This window comes from Somniosus microcephalus, chromosome 17, assembly GCF_052327205.1.
Source record: "Somniosus microcephalus isolate GS21.2 chromosome 17, FLI_Smic_1.0, whole genome shotgun sequence".
In the NCBI taxonomy this organism is placed as follows: domain Eukaryota; kingdom Metazoa; phylum Chordata; class Chondrichthyes; order Squaliformes; family Somniosidae; genus Somniosus; species Somniosus microcephalus.
Window position 1 is genome coordinate 61348578 of NC_141003.1, and position 16843 is coordinate 61365420.

General features: G+C 49.8%; 1 protein-coding gene across 1 annotated transcript in view; it reads left to right on the plus strand.

The window, feature by feature from the left end:
* Positions 1-16843, plus strand: part of LOC147105772 (uncharacterized) — a 232055-nt gene that overhangs the window by 14038 nt on the left and 201174 nt on the right. Inside the window, 2 exon segments of the mRNA XM_086010942.1 lie at positions 9167-9229; positions 15222-15317. Of these exon segments, the coding sequence (XP_085867068.1) occupies positions 9167-9229; positions 15222-15317 (159 nt within the window).

Genomic DNA, 16843 nt, shown 5'->3' on the forward strand with positions numbered 1-16843 from the left:
TTTAGAATCACAGTATGTATCAGACAGTACCCCAGACACTGAACCCTCAGGGTTTAGAATCACAGTATGTATCAGACAGTACCACAGACACTGAACCCCGGGGTTTAGAATCACAGTATGTATCAGACAGTACCCCAGACACTGAACCCCCGGAGTTTAGAATCAAAGCATGTATCAGACAGTAGCACAGACACAGACCCCAGGGTTTAGAATCACAGTATGTATCAGACAGTACCACAGACACTGAACCCCGGGGTTTCGAATCACAGTATGTATCAGACAGTACCCCAGACACTGAACCCCCGGAGTTTAGAATCACATTATGTATCAGACAGTACCCCAGACACTGAACCCCGGGGTTTAGAATCACAGTATGTATCAGACAGTACCACAGACACTGAACCCCGGGGTTTAGAATCACAGTATGTATCAGACAGTACCCCAGACACTGAACCCCTGGAGTTTAGAATCACAGTATGTATCAGACAGTACCCCAGACACTGAAACCTGTCTCCTTCATCCCGCCTTGCCGTCTCCTCCATCCTCTCCAGACACCAAATATAAGGAGCTTATGAACTTTGTCATCTCCAAGATCATGACAATTAATGCAGATGCATCCTAGTCTTCTGATCTGCTTTTCCCCTAGTTTCCCATCCATTGCTTCCCCACTTTGCTTCTCCAAGCCCAACTTATCAAAATACCCCACCTCCTGCTCCCACCCCACTCAGCTCCTCTTCCCTGGCTGCCATGCCAACTGCCATCTAAGTTTCCGACGGATTGTCCCTTTCCCCTTCAAACCACTGCCAGCAGTCCACCCCTGAACCATTCAATTTCCAACCAGGGATGAGTGGCTTCAGCTATGGGGACTAGAGAAGCTGGGATTGTTCTCCTTGGAGCAAAGAAGGTTAAGGGGAGATTTAATAGAGGTGTTCAAAATCATGTGGGGCTATGACAGGATAAATAAGGAGAAACTGTTTGCAGTGGCAGAAGGGTCAGTAACCAGAGGACACAGATTTAAGTTGATTGGCAAAAGAACCAGAGGGGCGCTGAGGAGAATTTTAATTATACAGCAAGTTGTTTTGATCTGGAAAGCACTGCATGAAAGGGTGATGGAAGCAGATTCAATAATAAATTTCAAAAGGGAATTGGATAAATACTTAAAAAGGAAAAATTTGCAGGGCTGTGTGGAAAGAGCAGGGGAGTGGGACTAATTGGACAGCTCTTTCAAAGAGCCGGCATGATGGGCTGAATGGCCTCCTTCTGTGCTGCATGATTCTATGACCCTCCTTTTCCTCTCTAAGGTCCTCAATCTTGTAATTGCCTCAAGCCCTTTCTAAACTCCCTTTGCTCAAATCCTTACTGTCCACGGACCTTGCCACAGAATCTGCTCCCTTGTCATTGATCCTAACTATCCAACCACTCTCTGAGTCTTAACCACACCATTTTCTATCTTGGCAGAATGTTTGAACCTGAGCTGAGCTCTAAACCTCACATTCTATCTATCACTAAGACCAATTACTTCAATCTCCATGATGCTGCCTACTTACACCCTTGTCATTTTAAATTCGAGATGGAAAGATTTTTTGCTAAAAAGGGTATAAAAGGATAAGGAGCCATGGCAATTGGATAGAGTTAGCATACAGATCAGCCATGATCCCATTGATTGGCAGAACAGGCTCCAGGGGCTGAATGACCTCCTCCTGTTCCTATATTCCTATACATGCCCTTGGCAGCTCCACATTGACTATTTCATTGCGCTCCATGTTGGTCTCCCATCCTAAATAAACTCCAAATTATACAAACCTCTGCCACACATATCCTGTCCTGCTCACCCATCACCCTTGTCCTCACGGACTTGTATTCCCCCACTGCATTGCATTTAACATCTTTCTCCTCATCCATTATTCCCTTCATGACCTCAGCCCACCCTCTACACAATCTCCTCCAGCACTATATCCCCCCGACCCTTGTCTGACCTGACTCTTGCCTTCTCTACATTGCGCACTCCCTTCGCCCACCATTGGTGGCAGATCCTTCATCATTGGCACTCACTCCCTGAACCTCTCCCTCTCAACCTTCTCCAAATCCATCTTTTCAATCAAGCTTTTGTTCATCCCTCCGAATCGCGCCTCTTCTAGTTCAGCGTCTATTTCCCTTATACCTGGTTGTGAAGCACATTGGGGCATTTCTTTACATTAAAGGTGCTGTATAAACTCCAGGGGGGAAAATTCGGTTGGTTAGCGCCTTGTGGGGCGGGGGGGGGGGGGGGGGGGCGCTCGGAACTTAGTGCCCGAGCGCGGTGATTTTAGAGCCGCTCGCGAAATTCGCCAGTCGTTTTGTGCCGCCATGATCTCCTGCACCTGCAGATCGTGACGTCAGTCAAGTGTGCAATGCCCCGGTAGCGCCCCGGACCGGATATTGGGTCGCGCCCCCTGCCTTAACGCCTGCTGCTAGGAACGACAGGTAGAGGGGAACGTTTTCAAGTCGGGAAGGGGCTGGGGGAGCGCTATTTAAAGGCGGGTGCTTCCTGCATTTTCTTGTCGGCAAAATTTTTGGTACACGCACGTTGAGAGGGAGAGAGACGTCTGGAGAAATTTAATGCTGTCCTCAGGAGTTTTGGCCCTCAGCACCACTTTTGAGGTTCCTAAGCGCCGAGCTCTTTCCCTGGGCCTATCCATTAGTGCTTCCAACACAATTGCTTTAGAGGTCTCTCCAGGCCAAGATTCAAGACTGCAGTGAGTAGGGTGTGGCTGGCCAGCAAGATGGCCCCTCCCCTTTAAGAACAGGACATCACCAGTCTGTCTGGCCTCCATGGTAACTGACATCGCCTGAGCTTTGGTAACGTTCTGAGGTAGCGCCTCGCTCCCCGACGTTTGCGCCTTAAGAGAGGTGTGTAGCACCTGATTTAGCGCTCAAATCACCTCCAGGGGCGATAGAGGTGAATTTTGTAGTCGGAGGTGATAATTAGTGCCGGGCGCGAAACTTTACGCCTGGCCGATATTAGCGCCCCAAAATGAATGATACCCAATTTTTCCCCTCAGAAGTTGTTGGGTGTGGTTGCATTTGATAGAGATGCTGATTCTCAGTGCTGTAGGTAGTATTGTTTGTTGGATGGGAGTAGTTTGTTGTGTTGTGAGTAGTTTGTTGGCTTGGGAGTAGGGTTTGTTGGGTTGGGACCACGGTTTGTTGGGTTGGGAGTACAGTTTGTTGGGTTGGGATTGGGAGTATGATTTGTTGGATTGGGATTGGGAGTATGGTTTGCTGGGTTGGGAACACGGTTTGTTGGGTTGGGATTGGGAGTATGGTTTGTTGGGTTGGGAACATGGTTTGTTGGGTTGGGAGTACAGTTTGTTGGGTTGGGATTGGAAGTATGGTTTGTTGGGTTGGGATTGGGAGTAGGGTTTGTTGGGTTGGGAGTACAGTTTGTTGGGTTGGGAGTACAGTTTGTTGGGTTGGGAGTACAGTTTGTTGGGTTGGGAGTACAGTTTTTTGGGTTGGGAGTATGGTTTGTTGTGTGGTACTGTGCCCTGACTTGCTCTTTTTGTGTTATAGCTCGCATGTTGTGTCTTTCGTTGAGCTAAGTATTTTGATTGTATCTGCTCAGGGTGAGGGATGGCAATGTTGGGATAGATCAGGTAGAGCATGAATTGGAGGGAATGCCTTCCAATATGAGAGACAGAATGATGCCCCAGAATGCTATGCACGGACTTGGACCCAGAATACTGCAAAGACCGGCAGAGCAGGAAGGCCTCCAGCCTTGTTCCTTTAACGTGGTGTGAACTGATGCATCCCATTACAAGGACAATACACGGCAATCAAAACCATAGATCCCTGTAGCCGGTGACTTTATGACAAGGGCTGAAGGCTGTTACAGTCCTGCACTGTCCACCATCACTCCAATCATCTCCTACCATTGTCGAATCCTCCACCATCAACATCCTGGGGTTCACCATTGACCAGAAACTTAACTGGACCAGCCACATAAATACTGTGTCTACAAGAGCAGGTCAGAGGCTGGGTATTCGGCAGCGAGTGTCTCACCTCCTGACTCCCCAAAGCCTTTCCACAAGGCACAAGTCAGGAGTATGATGGAATACTCTCCACTTGCTTGGATGAGTGCAGCTCCAACAACACTCAAGAAGCTCATCCAGGACAAAGCAACCCACTTGATTGGCACCCCATCCACCACCTTAAACATTCACTCCCTCCACCACTGGCATACCGTGGCTGCAGTGTGTACCATCTACAAGATGCACTGCAGCAACTCACCAAGGCTTCTTCAACAGCACCTCCCAAACCTGCGATCTCTACCACCAGAAGGACAAGGGCAGCAGGCGCATGGGAACACCACCACCTCCAAGTTCCCCTCCAAGTCACACACAATCCTGACTTGGAAATATATCGCCGTTCCTTCATCGTCACTGGGTCAAAATCCTGGAACTCCTTCCCGAACAGCACTGTGGGAGTACCTTCACCACACGGACTACAGCGGTTCAAGAAGGTGGCTCACCACCACCTTCTCAAGGGCAATTAGGGATGGGCAATAAATGCTGGCCTTGCCAGCGACGCCCACATACCAGGAACAAATATATTTTAAAAATTGTTCCATTAGAACAAGCTGGGTGCTCTTCTGAAGGCTCATTAGTGCCTCTGGCTTGGGGAGGGGGGAAATCAGCCAGCTGCCCTGTTCCCAATCACTCTCCAGTGACTGCTGCTGGAATTATACTCAGTGTGATGCTCCATGTAGTTGAAAAGCCCATTGGCATCCATTGTCTAGGCTCAAACAGGAAGGACAGCAGTCATGGGGCAAGCTTGTGCCATCAGGAGGGTAGAAAAAATATACAAGAAAAAAAGCAGTTTTCTTCTTTGGGTTGGCATGGCATAATGGGACAATATTCCCAATTTGTGGAATTGCATGGCCTTGTGGGACAATATTCCCAATTTGTGGGGTTGCATGGCCTTGTGCAAATCTAGTTCAATACTGGAGTATGGGAGCAGGGACTATTACAAGCCAGTATCCTAACTGGAAATTGTGCCAAGATTTATGCGAACCCCACAGAATGAGAAACCGTGGGTGTGTGCGGTAATATAATTTGGGAGGAAAAGCGGGAATGGGAATGAACACTCCATGGAGAAACCCTGCTACACCAATAATTTAACTGGCCATTCATCACAGTGTGCTGTGTGCAAAATGGGTGCTGCATTTTCAGACGTCTCCTTTTGAGATGTTGCCGAGAGATGTGATAATCTCCTGAGTAAGTGCCGTCTATCTTTTCATAGGTGACCAGTTGCTAAGCTGGATGCATGACTTCAGAAACTGCCTGACAAGTTGTCAGCCATTAAGAAAGGACTTGAGTTCAAGGGTAGGTTAAAGTCACAAAGGATGGTGAGTTGCTCAGTGCAAAGGCTGGGTGAGGACAGAAACTTGCATTTACACAGCACCTCTCACATTCTCAGAACACCACAAAATGCTTCACAGCCAATGAATTACTTGTTGAAGGACAATCCCTGTTTTGTGCATGAACGTGAAAGCCAATTTGTGCACAGCAAACAACAAAGAAATGAATCATAGAATGATACAGCACAGAAGAAGACCATTTGGCCCATCGAGTCTGTTCCAGCCATTTGAAAGAGCTATCCAATTAGTCCCACTCCTGTGCTCTTTCCCTGTAGCCCTGCAAATTTCTCCTTTTCAAGTATTTATCCAATTCCCTTCTGAAAATTGCTAGTGAATCTGCTTCCACCACCCCTTCAGGCAGTGCATTCCAGATCACAACTCGCTGCATTAAAAAATTTGCACTCCCAGACATCATTTCCTGTCTGTAACTCACTCCCAGACATCGCTTCCTGTCTGTAATTCACTCCCAGACATCGCTTCCTGTCTGTAACTCACTCCCAGACATCGCTTCCTGTCTGTAACTCACTCCCAGACATCGCTTCCTGTCTGTAACTCTCTCCCAGACATCGCTTCCTGTCTGTAATTCACTCCCAGACATCGCTTCCTGTCTGTAACTCACTCCCAGACATCGCTTCCTGTCTGTAATTCACTCCCAGACATCGCTTCCTGTCTGTAACTCACGCCCAGACATCGCTTCCTGTCTGTAACTCACTCCCAGACATCGCTTCCTGTCTGTAATTCTCTCCCAGACATCATTTCCTGTCTGTAACTCACTCCCAGACATCGCTTCCTGTCTGTAATTCTCTCCCAGACATCGCTTCCTGTCTGTAACTCACTCCCAGACATCGCTTCCTGTCTGTAATTCTCTCCCAGACATCATTTCCTGTCTGTAACTCACTCTCATACATCGCTTCCTGTCTGTAACTCACTCCCAGACATTGCTTTCTGTCTGTAACTCACTCCCAGACATTGCTTCCTGTTTGTAACTCACTCCCAGACATCGGTAACTGTCTGTAACTCACTCCCAGACATTGCTTTCTGTCTGTAACTCACTCCCATACATCGCTTGCTGTCTGTAATTCTCTCCCAGACATCATTTCCTGTCTGTAACTCACTCTCATACATCGCTTCCTGTCTGTAACTCACTCCCAGACATTGCTTTCTGTCTGTAACTCACTCCCAGACATTGCTTCCTGTCTGTAACTCACTCCCAGACATCGGTAACTGTCTGTAACTCACTCCCAGACATCGCTTCCTGTCTGTAACTCTCTCCCAGACATCGCTTCCTGTCTGTAACTCACTCCCAGACATCGCTTCCTGTCTGTAACTCACTCCCAGACATCGCTTCCTGTCTGTAACTCACTCCCAGACATCGGTAACTGTCTGTAACTCACTCCCAGACATCGCTTCCTGTCTGTAACTCTCTCCCAGACATCGCTTCCTGTCTGTAACTCACTCCCAGACATCGCTTCCTGTCTGTAACTCACTCCCAGACATCGCTTCCTGTCTGTAACCCTCTCCCAGACATCGCTTCCTGTCTGTAACTCACTCCCAGACATCGCTTCCTGTCTGTAACTCACTCCCAGACATCGCTTCCTGTCTGTAACTCACTCCCAGACATCGGTAACTGTCTGTAACTCACTCCCAGACATTGCTTCCTGTCTGTAACTCACTCCCAGACATCGCTCCCTGTCTGTAACTCACTCCCAGACATCGCTTCCTGTCTGTAACTCACTCCCAGACATCGCTTCCTGTCTGTAACTCACTCCCAGACATCGCTTCCTGTCTGTAACTCACTCCCAGACATCGCTTCCTGTCTGTAACTCACTCCCAGACATCGCTTCCTGTCTGTAACTCACTCCCAGGCATCGCTTCCTGTCTGTAACTCACTCCCAGGCATCGCTTCCTGTCTGTAACTCACTCCCAGACATCGCTTCCTGTCTGTAACTCTCTCCCAGACATCGCTTCCTGTCTGTAACTCACTCCCAGACATCGGTTCCTGTCTGTAACTCACTCCCAGACATCGCTTCCTGTCTGTAACTCACTCCCAGACATCGGTTCCTGTCTGTAACTCACTCCCAGACGTTGCTTTCTGTCTGTAACTCACTCCCAGACATCGCTTCCTGTCTGTAACTCTCTCCCAGACATCGCTTCCTGTCTGTAACTCACTCCCAGGCATCGCTTCCTGTCTGTAACTCACTCCCAGACATCGCTTCCTGTCTGTAACTCTCTCCCAGACATCGCTTCCTGTCTGTAACTCTCTCCCAGACATCGCTTCCTGTCTGTAACTCACTCCCAGACATCGCTTCCTGTCTGTAACTCTCTCCCAGACATCGCTTCCTGTCTGTAACTCACTCCCAGACATCGCTTCCTGTCTGTAACTCACTCCCAGACATCGCTTCCTGTCTGTAACTCACTCCCAGACATCGGTAACTGTCTGTAACTCACTCCCAGACATCGGTAACTGTCTGTAACTCACTCCCAGACATTGCTTCCTGTCTGTAACTCACTCCCAGACATCGGTAACTGTCTGTAACTCACTCCCAGACATCGCTTGCTGTCTGTAACTCACTCCCAGACATCGCTTCCTGTCTGTAACTCACTCCCAGACATCGGTTCCTGTCTGTAACTCACTCCCAGACATTGCTTTCTGTCTGTAACTCACTCCCAGACATCGCTTCCTGTCTGTAACTCTCTCCCAGACATCGCTTCCTGTCTGTAACTCACTCCCAGACATCGCTTCCTGTCTGTAACTCTCTCCCAGACATCGCTTCCTGTCTGTAACTCACTCCCAGACATTGCTTCCTGTCTGTAACTCACTCCCAGACATCGGTAACTGTCTGTAACTCACTCCCAGACATCGCTTCCTGTCTGTAACTCACTCCCAGACATTGCTTCCTGTCTGTAACTCACTCCCAGACATCGCTTCCTGTCTGTAACTCACTCCCAGACATCGGTTCCTGTCTGTAACTCACTCCCAGACATCGCTTCCTGTCTGTAACTCACTCCCAGACATCGGTTCCTGTCTGTAACTCACTCCCAGACATTGCTTTCTGTCTGTAACTCACTCCCAGACATCGCTTCCTGTCTGTAACTCTCTCCCAGACATCGCTTCCTGTCTGTAACTCACTCCCAGACATCGCTTCCTGTCTGTAACTCTCTCCCAGACATCGCTTCCTGTCTGTAACTCACTCCCAGACATCGCTTCCTGTCTGTAACTCTCTCCCAGACATCGCTTCCTGTCTGTAACTCACTCCCAGACATTGCTTCCTGTCTGTAACTCACTCCCAGACATCGGTAACTGTCTGTAACTCACTCCCAGACATCGCTTGCTGTCTGTAACTCACTCCCAGACATCGCTTCCTGTCTGTAACTCACTCCCAGACATCGGTTCCTGTCTGTAACTCACTCCCAGACATTGCTTTCTGTCTGTAACTCACTCCCAGACATCGCTTCCTGTCTGTAACTCACTCCCAGACATCGCTTCCTGTCTGTAACTCACTCCCATACATCGCTTGCTGTCTGTAACTCACTCCCAGACATCGCTTCCTGTCTGTAACTCTCTCCCAGACATCACTTCCTGTCTGTAAATCACTCCCAGACATCGCTTCCTGTCTGTAACTCTCTCCCAGACATCGCTTCCTGTCTGTAACTCACTCCCAGACATTGCTTCCTGTCTGTAACTCACTCCCAGACATCGGTAACTGTCTGTAACTCACTCCCAGACATTGGTTATATGCTCTATTGATTCCCCTTGTGTCTCTTCAGCACTCCGTTGACTGCATGAATCCTTTCTCGCGGGAGCTGAACCAGCTAGCGGAGTATCTTCAGGTGAGCAGCACATTCATTTTCAACACTTCCCAATGCTACTGGAAGAGATTGCACCAATGGTTGGTATACGTTCCACTGCTGCAGCTATATTTCGGTTAAATTTTACCGCTGATTGTGTCTGTTCAATGTTGCCATTTGTCATTCGAGCAGGACGCTGACATTAACGATGATAGTTGATGGGTCCTGGAGTGACCAGTGCTGGTCAGTTGCTCGTCAGAAGTTCTCTGATTGTAACTCTGCCACACTGTACCACAGACATCATGGCACTGTCCTTTCACCTCTTCAACTTTGACTCCTTCCCCAGTGGGGGACTGGGTGGGGCAGTGGGTCAGACACAGAGCGTTGATCAGGGGCTAAAATGTTTTTATTCTATTGATACTCTTTCACCTTTAGGTTCATGCTACTGTTAGATCCGTGATTCTGAGAGTATGATGTTTTTCAAAAACCACACGGATGCTGTAACTTAACAATCAACAGGTGTTTACTGGAGTAGGGTAGTCTTGAGACTGGGGTAAAGAGGCATGATCAAGGCTTATATACAGGTGTGGTCACTGCCGGTACTACAGTATACAGGAGCTGTAAAAGTAGTTCTCTCTTAAAGGTACATACACTACAATTCCTCCCCTTTTAGATTAGTATCACCCATAATATTCAAATAACAATTAACACTTTAACATGTACATTAAACAACAATAGTCCATTTATAGATTCAGTCTTTGGGGCGGCTTCCTGATCCTTTCGGGATAGCGCCTTTCCTGAGGTTCTTGTTCTTGGTGCGGAGGCGATTCTGGCCCCTTTTCATCGGTTAGTTCATCGGGTTCCACTGCTACTGGTTCGGAGGTAGATGCTACCGGTATGTCGGGTTCATCCCCAGGTACGCAAGACATGGGGTTGACTCGTTCCTGTGACGCAAAGATCTGATCAACGTGGCGTCTCACAATGTTCTCCCCGACATCCACTGTGTACATTAATGGCACCTGCCGTGTGCATATCGTTCCGGGTTGCCATTTCTCTGTTCGGTAGTCACGGGCCAAGACTGGTTGTCCTACATTGAAGCTCCTTGTCGGCTTCTCATTGATGTGCTGGAATTGTTTATCCTCAACATTTCTTCGCACATTTGGCCTAAGCAAGTCCAGACGAGATCGCAACCTTCGGTTAAAGAACATCATGGCCGGGGTCTGGTTGGTAACTGCATGTGTCGCATTTCGGTAGGCTAATAAGAAATTGTCCACCTTATGCTGTAGTGGAATTTCATCGTCGCACATGGCCTTTATCGCCTTCTTAAAGGTTTGTACGAACCTCTCAGCCAATCCATTTGTGGCTGGATGATACGGGGCAGATGTGTAATGCCTTACCCCATTCCTACTCATCAATTTTCGAAACTCTTCGGACACAAACTGTGGTCCATTATCAGAGCAAATCTGCTCTGGCAAGCCATTTCTGGCAAATATGGTCCGTAGGTCTGCAATCATTTTCTCTGTAGTGGTTGAGGACATTTTTATCACCTCAGGCCACTTCGAATGAGCACCCACTGCTATTAAGAACATTGAGTCCATGAATGGACCAGCAAAATCAATATGCACCCGTTGCCATGGAGAGGAGGGCCACTCCCATGGGTGTAGAGGGGCATGTGGTGGTGCATTTTGGACCTTCTGGCATCCTGAGCAGCTCTTGGTTAGGTGTTCGATTTGTTGATCGATTCCCGGCCACCACACATAAGCCCTAGCAAGGCTTTTCATTTTCACTCCCCCCAGATGACATTCATGTAGTTCATTTAGCACTCTCTCCCTTAACTTGGGTGGAATCACCACTCTGGATCCACACATCACTGTCCCCTGGCATACTGACAGCTGTTCTCTTCTGGATGAGAATGCTGGCAACAGTGAGTCGCCATGTGTTGGCCATCCCCTCACCGTCAAATCATATACCCGAGACAGCGTCGGATCATTGCGGGTCTCCTTCTCAATATCCACGTTCATTACTGGCAATCGTTCAATTATTGACGAATAAAATATCTCGATGGGGTCCACTGCTGGTGCTTCCTCCACAGTAGGCAGTGGCAGGCGCGATAGCCCACCAGCGTTTCCATGCTGTTTCGTGCCTTTATATTCTATTTCATATTGATTCGCCCCTAGAAACAGGGACCATCTTTGTAACCGTTGTGCCATCATCACTGGAACGCCCTTCTTAGGATTAAAGATGGAGACAAGTGGTTGGTGGTCAGTCAGCAAGGTGAACTTCTGCCCATGCAGATAGTGGTTGAATTTTTTTACTCCCCATAATAGGCTGAGGGCCTCCCTGTCAATCTGGGCGTAGTTGCGCTCGGCTGAGGTTAGTGACCGAGACGCAAAGGCTACTGGCCTCTCCAACCCGTCTGGGAATTTGTGCGACAGCACCGCTCCAATACCATAGGGTGATGCATCACATGCCAAACGAATTGGTAGTGCTGGGTTGAAATGGGCCAACACCTCTTTTGATGTGATCAATTCTTTACACTTCTGGAAAGCTCGTCTACGTTCGTCATTCCACTCCCATGGTACCCCTGTTTGCAGTAGGGTGTTCGGTGGGTGTAATACCGTGGACAAATTTGGTAAGAACTTATGGTAGTAGCTTACCAGCCCGAGGAACGACCTCAGTTGTGACACATTTTCCGGTGCTGGAGCCTTGACTACTGCCTCAATCTTTTCAGGGGACTTATGTAACCCCTCTTTATCGATGACGTGGCCACAATACGAGATCTGCTTCTGGAAAAACTCGCACTTGTGGCGATTAGCTCGTAGCCCATATTCCTTTAATCTGGTGAGCACCTTCTCCAAGTTGGCGAGGTGATCACTGTCATTTTCGCCCGTGACCAGGATGTCGTCCAAATAACACTGGGTCCCTGGAATCCCTTGCAGGACTTGATCCATCGCCATTTGCCAAATAGCCGGAGCCGATGCTACCCCGAACACCAGCCGGTTGTATTGATAAAGACCTTTATGAGTGTTAATCGTAAGGTATTGTTTCGAGGCTTCTTCTACTTCCATTTGCAAGTACGCCTGGGCTAGATCAATTTTGGTGAAGCGTTTACCTCCAGATAGCGAGGCGAAAATATCCTCAATTCGTGGAAGCGGATATTGTACCGTGTGAAGGACTGGGTTCACTGTCACCTTAAAATCCCCACAGATGCGGACCTTCTTTGGTTCCCCAGGCGTATTACTCAACGACCTCTTCATTACAGGAACGATGGGTGTAGCCCACTCGCTCCAGTCTACTTTGGACAGTACTCCTGAACGTTCCAACCCTTCCAGCTCTGCTTCGACAGCTGGTCTGATCGCATAAGGCACTGGTCTGGCCTTAAGAAACTTTGGGCTTGCATTTTCCTCTATTTTAATCATTGCTGCTATGCCTTTTAGTGTTCCGAGTCCCTCCTGGAACACTTCTTTTGCGTCAGTTAGCATTTTTGACAGTCGGCCAGGTGTGACATCGTCATCCTTTTTGGCCTCAACCTTCAGTGCCTGTATGGAATGCCAATCTAATTGTATCTTCCGGATCCATTCACATCCTAGCAGTGGTGGTCCTCCATCTGGCAATACATATATATCCATTTTAGGTATTTCCTGGCCTTTATATATCACTTTCACCCTTATTTTTCCTTTGGGGTAGACTTTTTGCCACGTGTACGTCTTCAAGACAACCTCTGTAGCTTTCAAGGGTATATGTGAAAATAGCCGCTTGTAGTCCCTTTGGTTTATGACTGTTAGGGCTGATCCTGTGTCCAATTCCATTTTCACTTGGACTCCGTCTATCTTGAGTGTAACCCAGATAGTCTGGTGATCCTCCATTTTGGTTACCTTATGTAGTTTCAGACAACCCAGCTCCTTGCTTCCGGAGTCTGTGTCACTTTTCTGTTCATCTGAACTACTGTCCATCACCTGGTGTACCTTTTTGTACTTCTCCTGTGGAGATTTCTTACTGTTGGTTTTCTTCCCAGACCTGCAGACTCTTGCTATGTGTCCTGCTTTTCCACACTGTCTGCACACTTGGTCCTTGAACCAACAATCCTTCTGGTCATGTGTTGTTCTGCCGCAGCGATAGCACTTCCCTGATCCATAGGACATTTCATTGGTGCCATATTCTTGCGGTCTCCATTGTATCTCTGCAGCGTCCCTTGCGGCTGCTTCGTGTGATACTGCCATACTGAAAGCCTTGTCCAGCGTAAGATCCTTTTCTGATAGAAGCCGTTTCTGGGTTCCTTCACTTTGCAGCCCACACACAAACCTGTCCCTTAACGTATCTGCTAGTCCCGCTCCAAACTGACAGTGTTTCGATAGCTTGCGCAGTTCCGTTAGGTACTCAGCATTGCTTTCGTCTTTGTGTTGGTTCCTTTTATGGAACTTAAATCGTTCTGCTATCAGCAGCAGTGTGGGGTTTAAGTGGTCCTGTAGGACTTCTACTATGCTTTCGAAATTCTTGTTCACCGGCTTCTCTGGGGTTATTAGGTTTCGCAGTAACCCATAAGTTTTTGCACCCATGGAATTTAACAAAACCAGTGCTTTCCTAGCATCTGGCACTTCATTCGCCCTGCAGTACACCTCAATACGTTCCACATATGTCGCCCAATCTTCGACTTCATTGTCGAACGTAGAGATACTGCCACTCTTCGGCATCCCTGGGTGTGATTTAACTGTCAAAAATGGCGTCTCCCGCGCTTCCCCTTCTTCTCCGCTGGCACGAAATGGCGTCTCCCGCGCTTTCCTTCCTTCCCACGCTCGCCCTTCTTCTCTGCTGCGGCTTCTAAAAATGGCGTCTCCTGCGCTCTTCCTTCTTCTCCGCGGCTCAGTGGCGTCTCCCGCTGTTCAGCCCTTGTGCTGTGCTCTGCGCGTTCTTTTTTTTTTTTGTGCGCCTTTCCCGTTTCCGCTGCTCGGTCCTGAACCCGGCTGTTGCTTTACCCTCTCTCTCTCCGTTTTGTTTTTCCTCGACGCCGCTCGGTTTTCAACCCCCGGCTGCGCCCTGTGCGCTTCACCCTCTGTCTTATCCCGTCGACGCTGCTCGGCTTTCTCTCTGCCGTCGGTCGGCTCCAGCCGCCGCTGTCCGGGAAGGGTCTGCGCTGTACCTGTCGTCAGTCTATTGCTGATCGTCGTGGCTGGGGAAGCAAGCCCGGCTCTCCACAGCCTCCCCTGCGATGTTCACTCTCTGCCGGACGACTGGGCGGTTGCTCGTGGTCGACGCCCGTGTTTCTGGCCTCGACTTTCTTCCACCGCTCTCCCGGAGCGAATCCTCGAAGGGAAATGCAGAGTTGCAGGTAGATTCGAATCGACACTCGTCGCCACTGTTAGATCCGTGATTCTGAGAGTGTGATGTTTTTCAATAACCACACGGATGCTGTAACAACAATCAACAGGTGTTTACTGGAGTAGGGTAGTCTCGAGACTGGGGTACAGAGGCATGCTCAAGGCTTATATACAGGTGTGGTCACTGCCGGTACTACAGTATACAGGAGCTGTAAAAGTAGTTCTCTCTTAAAGGTACATACACTACAGCTACCACTCCGCCGCATTGGTGCTTCTTTGAGCCAGGGGTTAGGAGCAATGGCACCACTCCTCATCTGCGGTCATTGCTGTGTTTCAGCAGCAGGAATTTTATGTATTGGGGTTTCCCCCTCTCCATGTCTCCTGTTGTTTCCTCAAAGATTCACCAGGAGAGGCACTGAGTTTGATTTGGCCTTAAACTTGCTGCATGGGCTGATGACAGCTCGTGTGTGTTGCTAGGGTTACCGTGGGCCCTATGACAGCCAGTTTGTGTTGCTAGGGATACCATGGGTCCTATGACTGCCATTGTGTGTTGCTAGGGTTAGGCTGGGCCCATAACAGTGAGTTTGTGTTGCTAGGGTTACGATGGGCCCTATGACAGTTGTGTGTTGCTAGGGTTATGATGGGCCCATGACTGCTTGCGTTTGCACAGAATTGCTTTCAGCAGCAGGTAAGTAAAGGTGTTTTGTTCTCTGTTGTAGGAAGCTTTGCAGCGTGAGCAGCTCCTGGAACAGAAGCTGGAGACACTGCAGTATCTGCTAACCAACACACAGCTCCTCTCGGACAATGTCTGGCAGGTACAAACTTCATCTTCCCCATGGCATTGGCACCTGTTTCCCTTTGGGTTGGTGCATGCAGTATAATTCCGATTCATGTGTATGTGTGTTGCTCTCTGAAGAGGCGGTAGGTCATTACCCTGTGTGGTACTGAGTCACATTGAGCTCTCGTGGTCTGTGCTGTGTTTGGTCAGCTGACAGGACAGATCTTTAGGGCGGGAATCTCTGCCGAGGACTTGTTGTGGATCACAGACCCCCGATGGAAAGAGAGTTCCGACATCAGGTTCAGAGGTGATGCTCCCTCGCAAAATTGCCTGTCCATTCTCCCAGCAGGGTCAGCACCCACAGACCGTACTCCAGCAGTGTCAACACCCACAGACAGTACCCGAGCAGTGTCAACACCCACAGACAGTACCCCAGCAGGGTCAGCACTCACAGACCGTACCCCAGCAGTGTCAACACGCACAGACCGTGCCCCAGCAGGGTCAGCACTCACAGACCGTACCCCAGCAGTCAGTGCCCACAGACCATACCCCAGCGGGGTCAGCACCCACAGACCGTACCCCAGCAGTGTCAGCACCCACAGACCGTACCCCAGCAGTGTCAGCACCCACAGACCGTACCCCAGCAGTGTCAGCACCCACAGACTGTACCCCAGCAGTGTCAGCACCCACAGACCGTACCCCAGCAGTGTCAGCACCCACAGACCATACCCCAGCATTGTCAGCACCCACAGACCGTACCCCAGCAGGGTCAGCACCCACAGACCGTAGCCCAGCAGTGTCAGCGCCCACAGACCGTACCCCAGCAGGGTTAACACCCATGGACAGTACCCCAGCAGGATCAGCAGCCACGGACCATACCCCAGCAGGGTCAGCACCCACAGACCGTAGCCCAGCAGTGTCAGCACCCACAGACCGTACCCCAGCAGGGTCAGCACTCACAGACCGTACCCCAGCAGTGTCAGTGCCCACAGACCGTACCCCAGTGGGATCAGCACCCACAGACCGTACCCCAGCAGGGTCAGTGCTCACAGACCGTAGCCCAGCAGTATCAGCACCCACAGACCGTACCCCAGCAGTGTCAGCGCCTACAGACCGTACCCCAGCAGGGTCAGCACCCACAGACCGTACCCCAGCAGTGTCAGCACCCACAGACCGTACCCCAGCAGGGTCAGCACCCACAGACCATACCCCAGCATTGTCAGCACCCACAGACCGTACCCCAGCAGGGTCAGCACTCACAGACCGTACCCCAGCAGTGTCAACACGCACAGACCGTGCCCCAGCAGGGTCAGCACTCACAGACCGTACCCCAGCAGTCAGTGCCCACAGACCGTACCCCAGCGGGGTCAGCACCCACAGACCGTACCCCAGCAGTGTCAGCACCCACAGACCATACCCCAGCAGTGTCAGCACCCACAGACCGTACCCCAGCAGTGTCAGCACCCACAGACCGTACCCCAGCAGTGTCAGCACCCACAGACCGTACCCCAGCAGGGTCAGCACCCACAGACCGTAGCCCAGCAGTGTCAGCGCCCACAGACC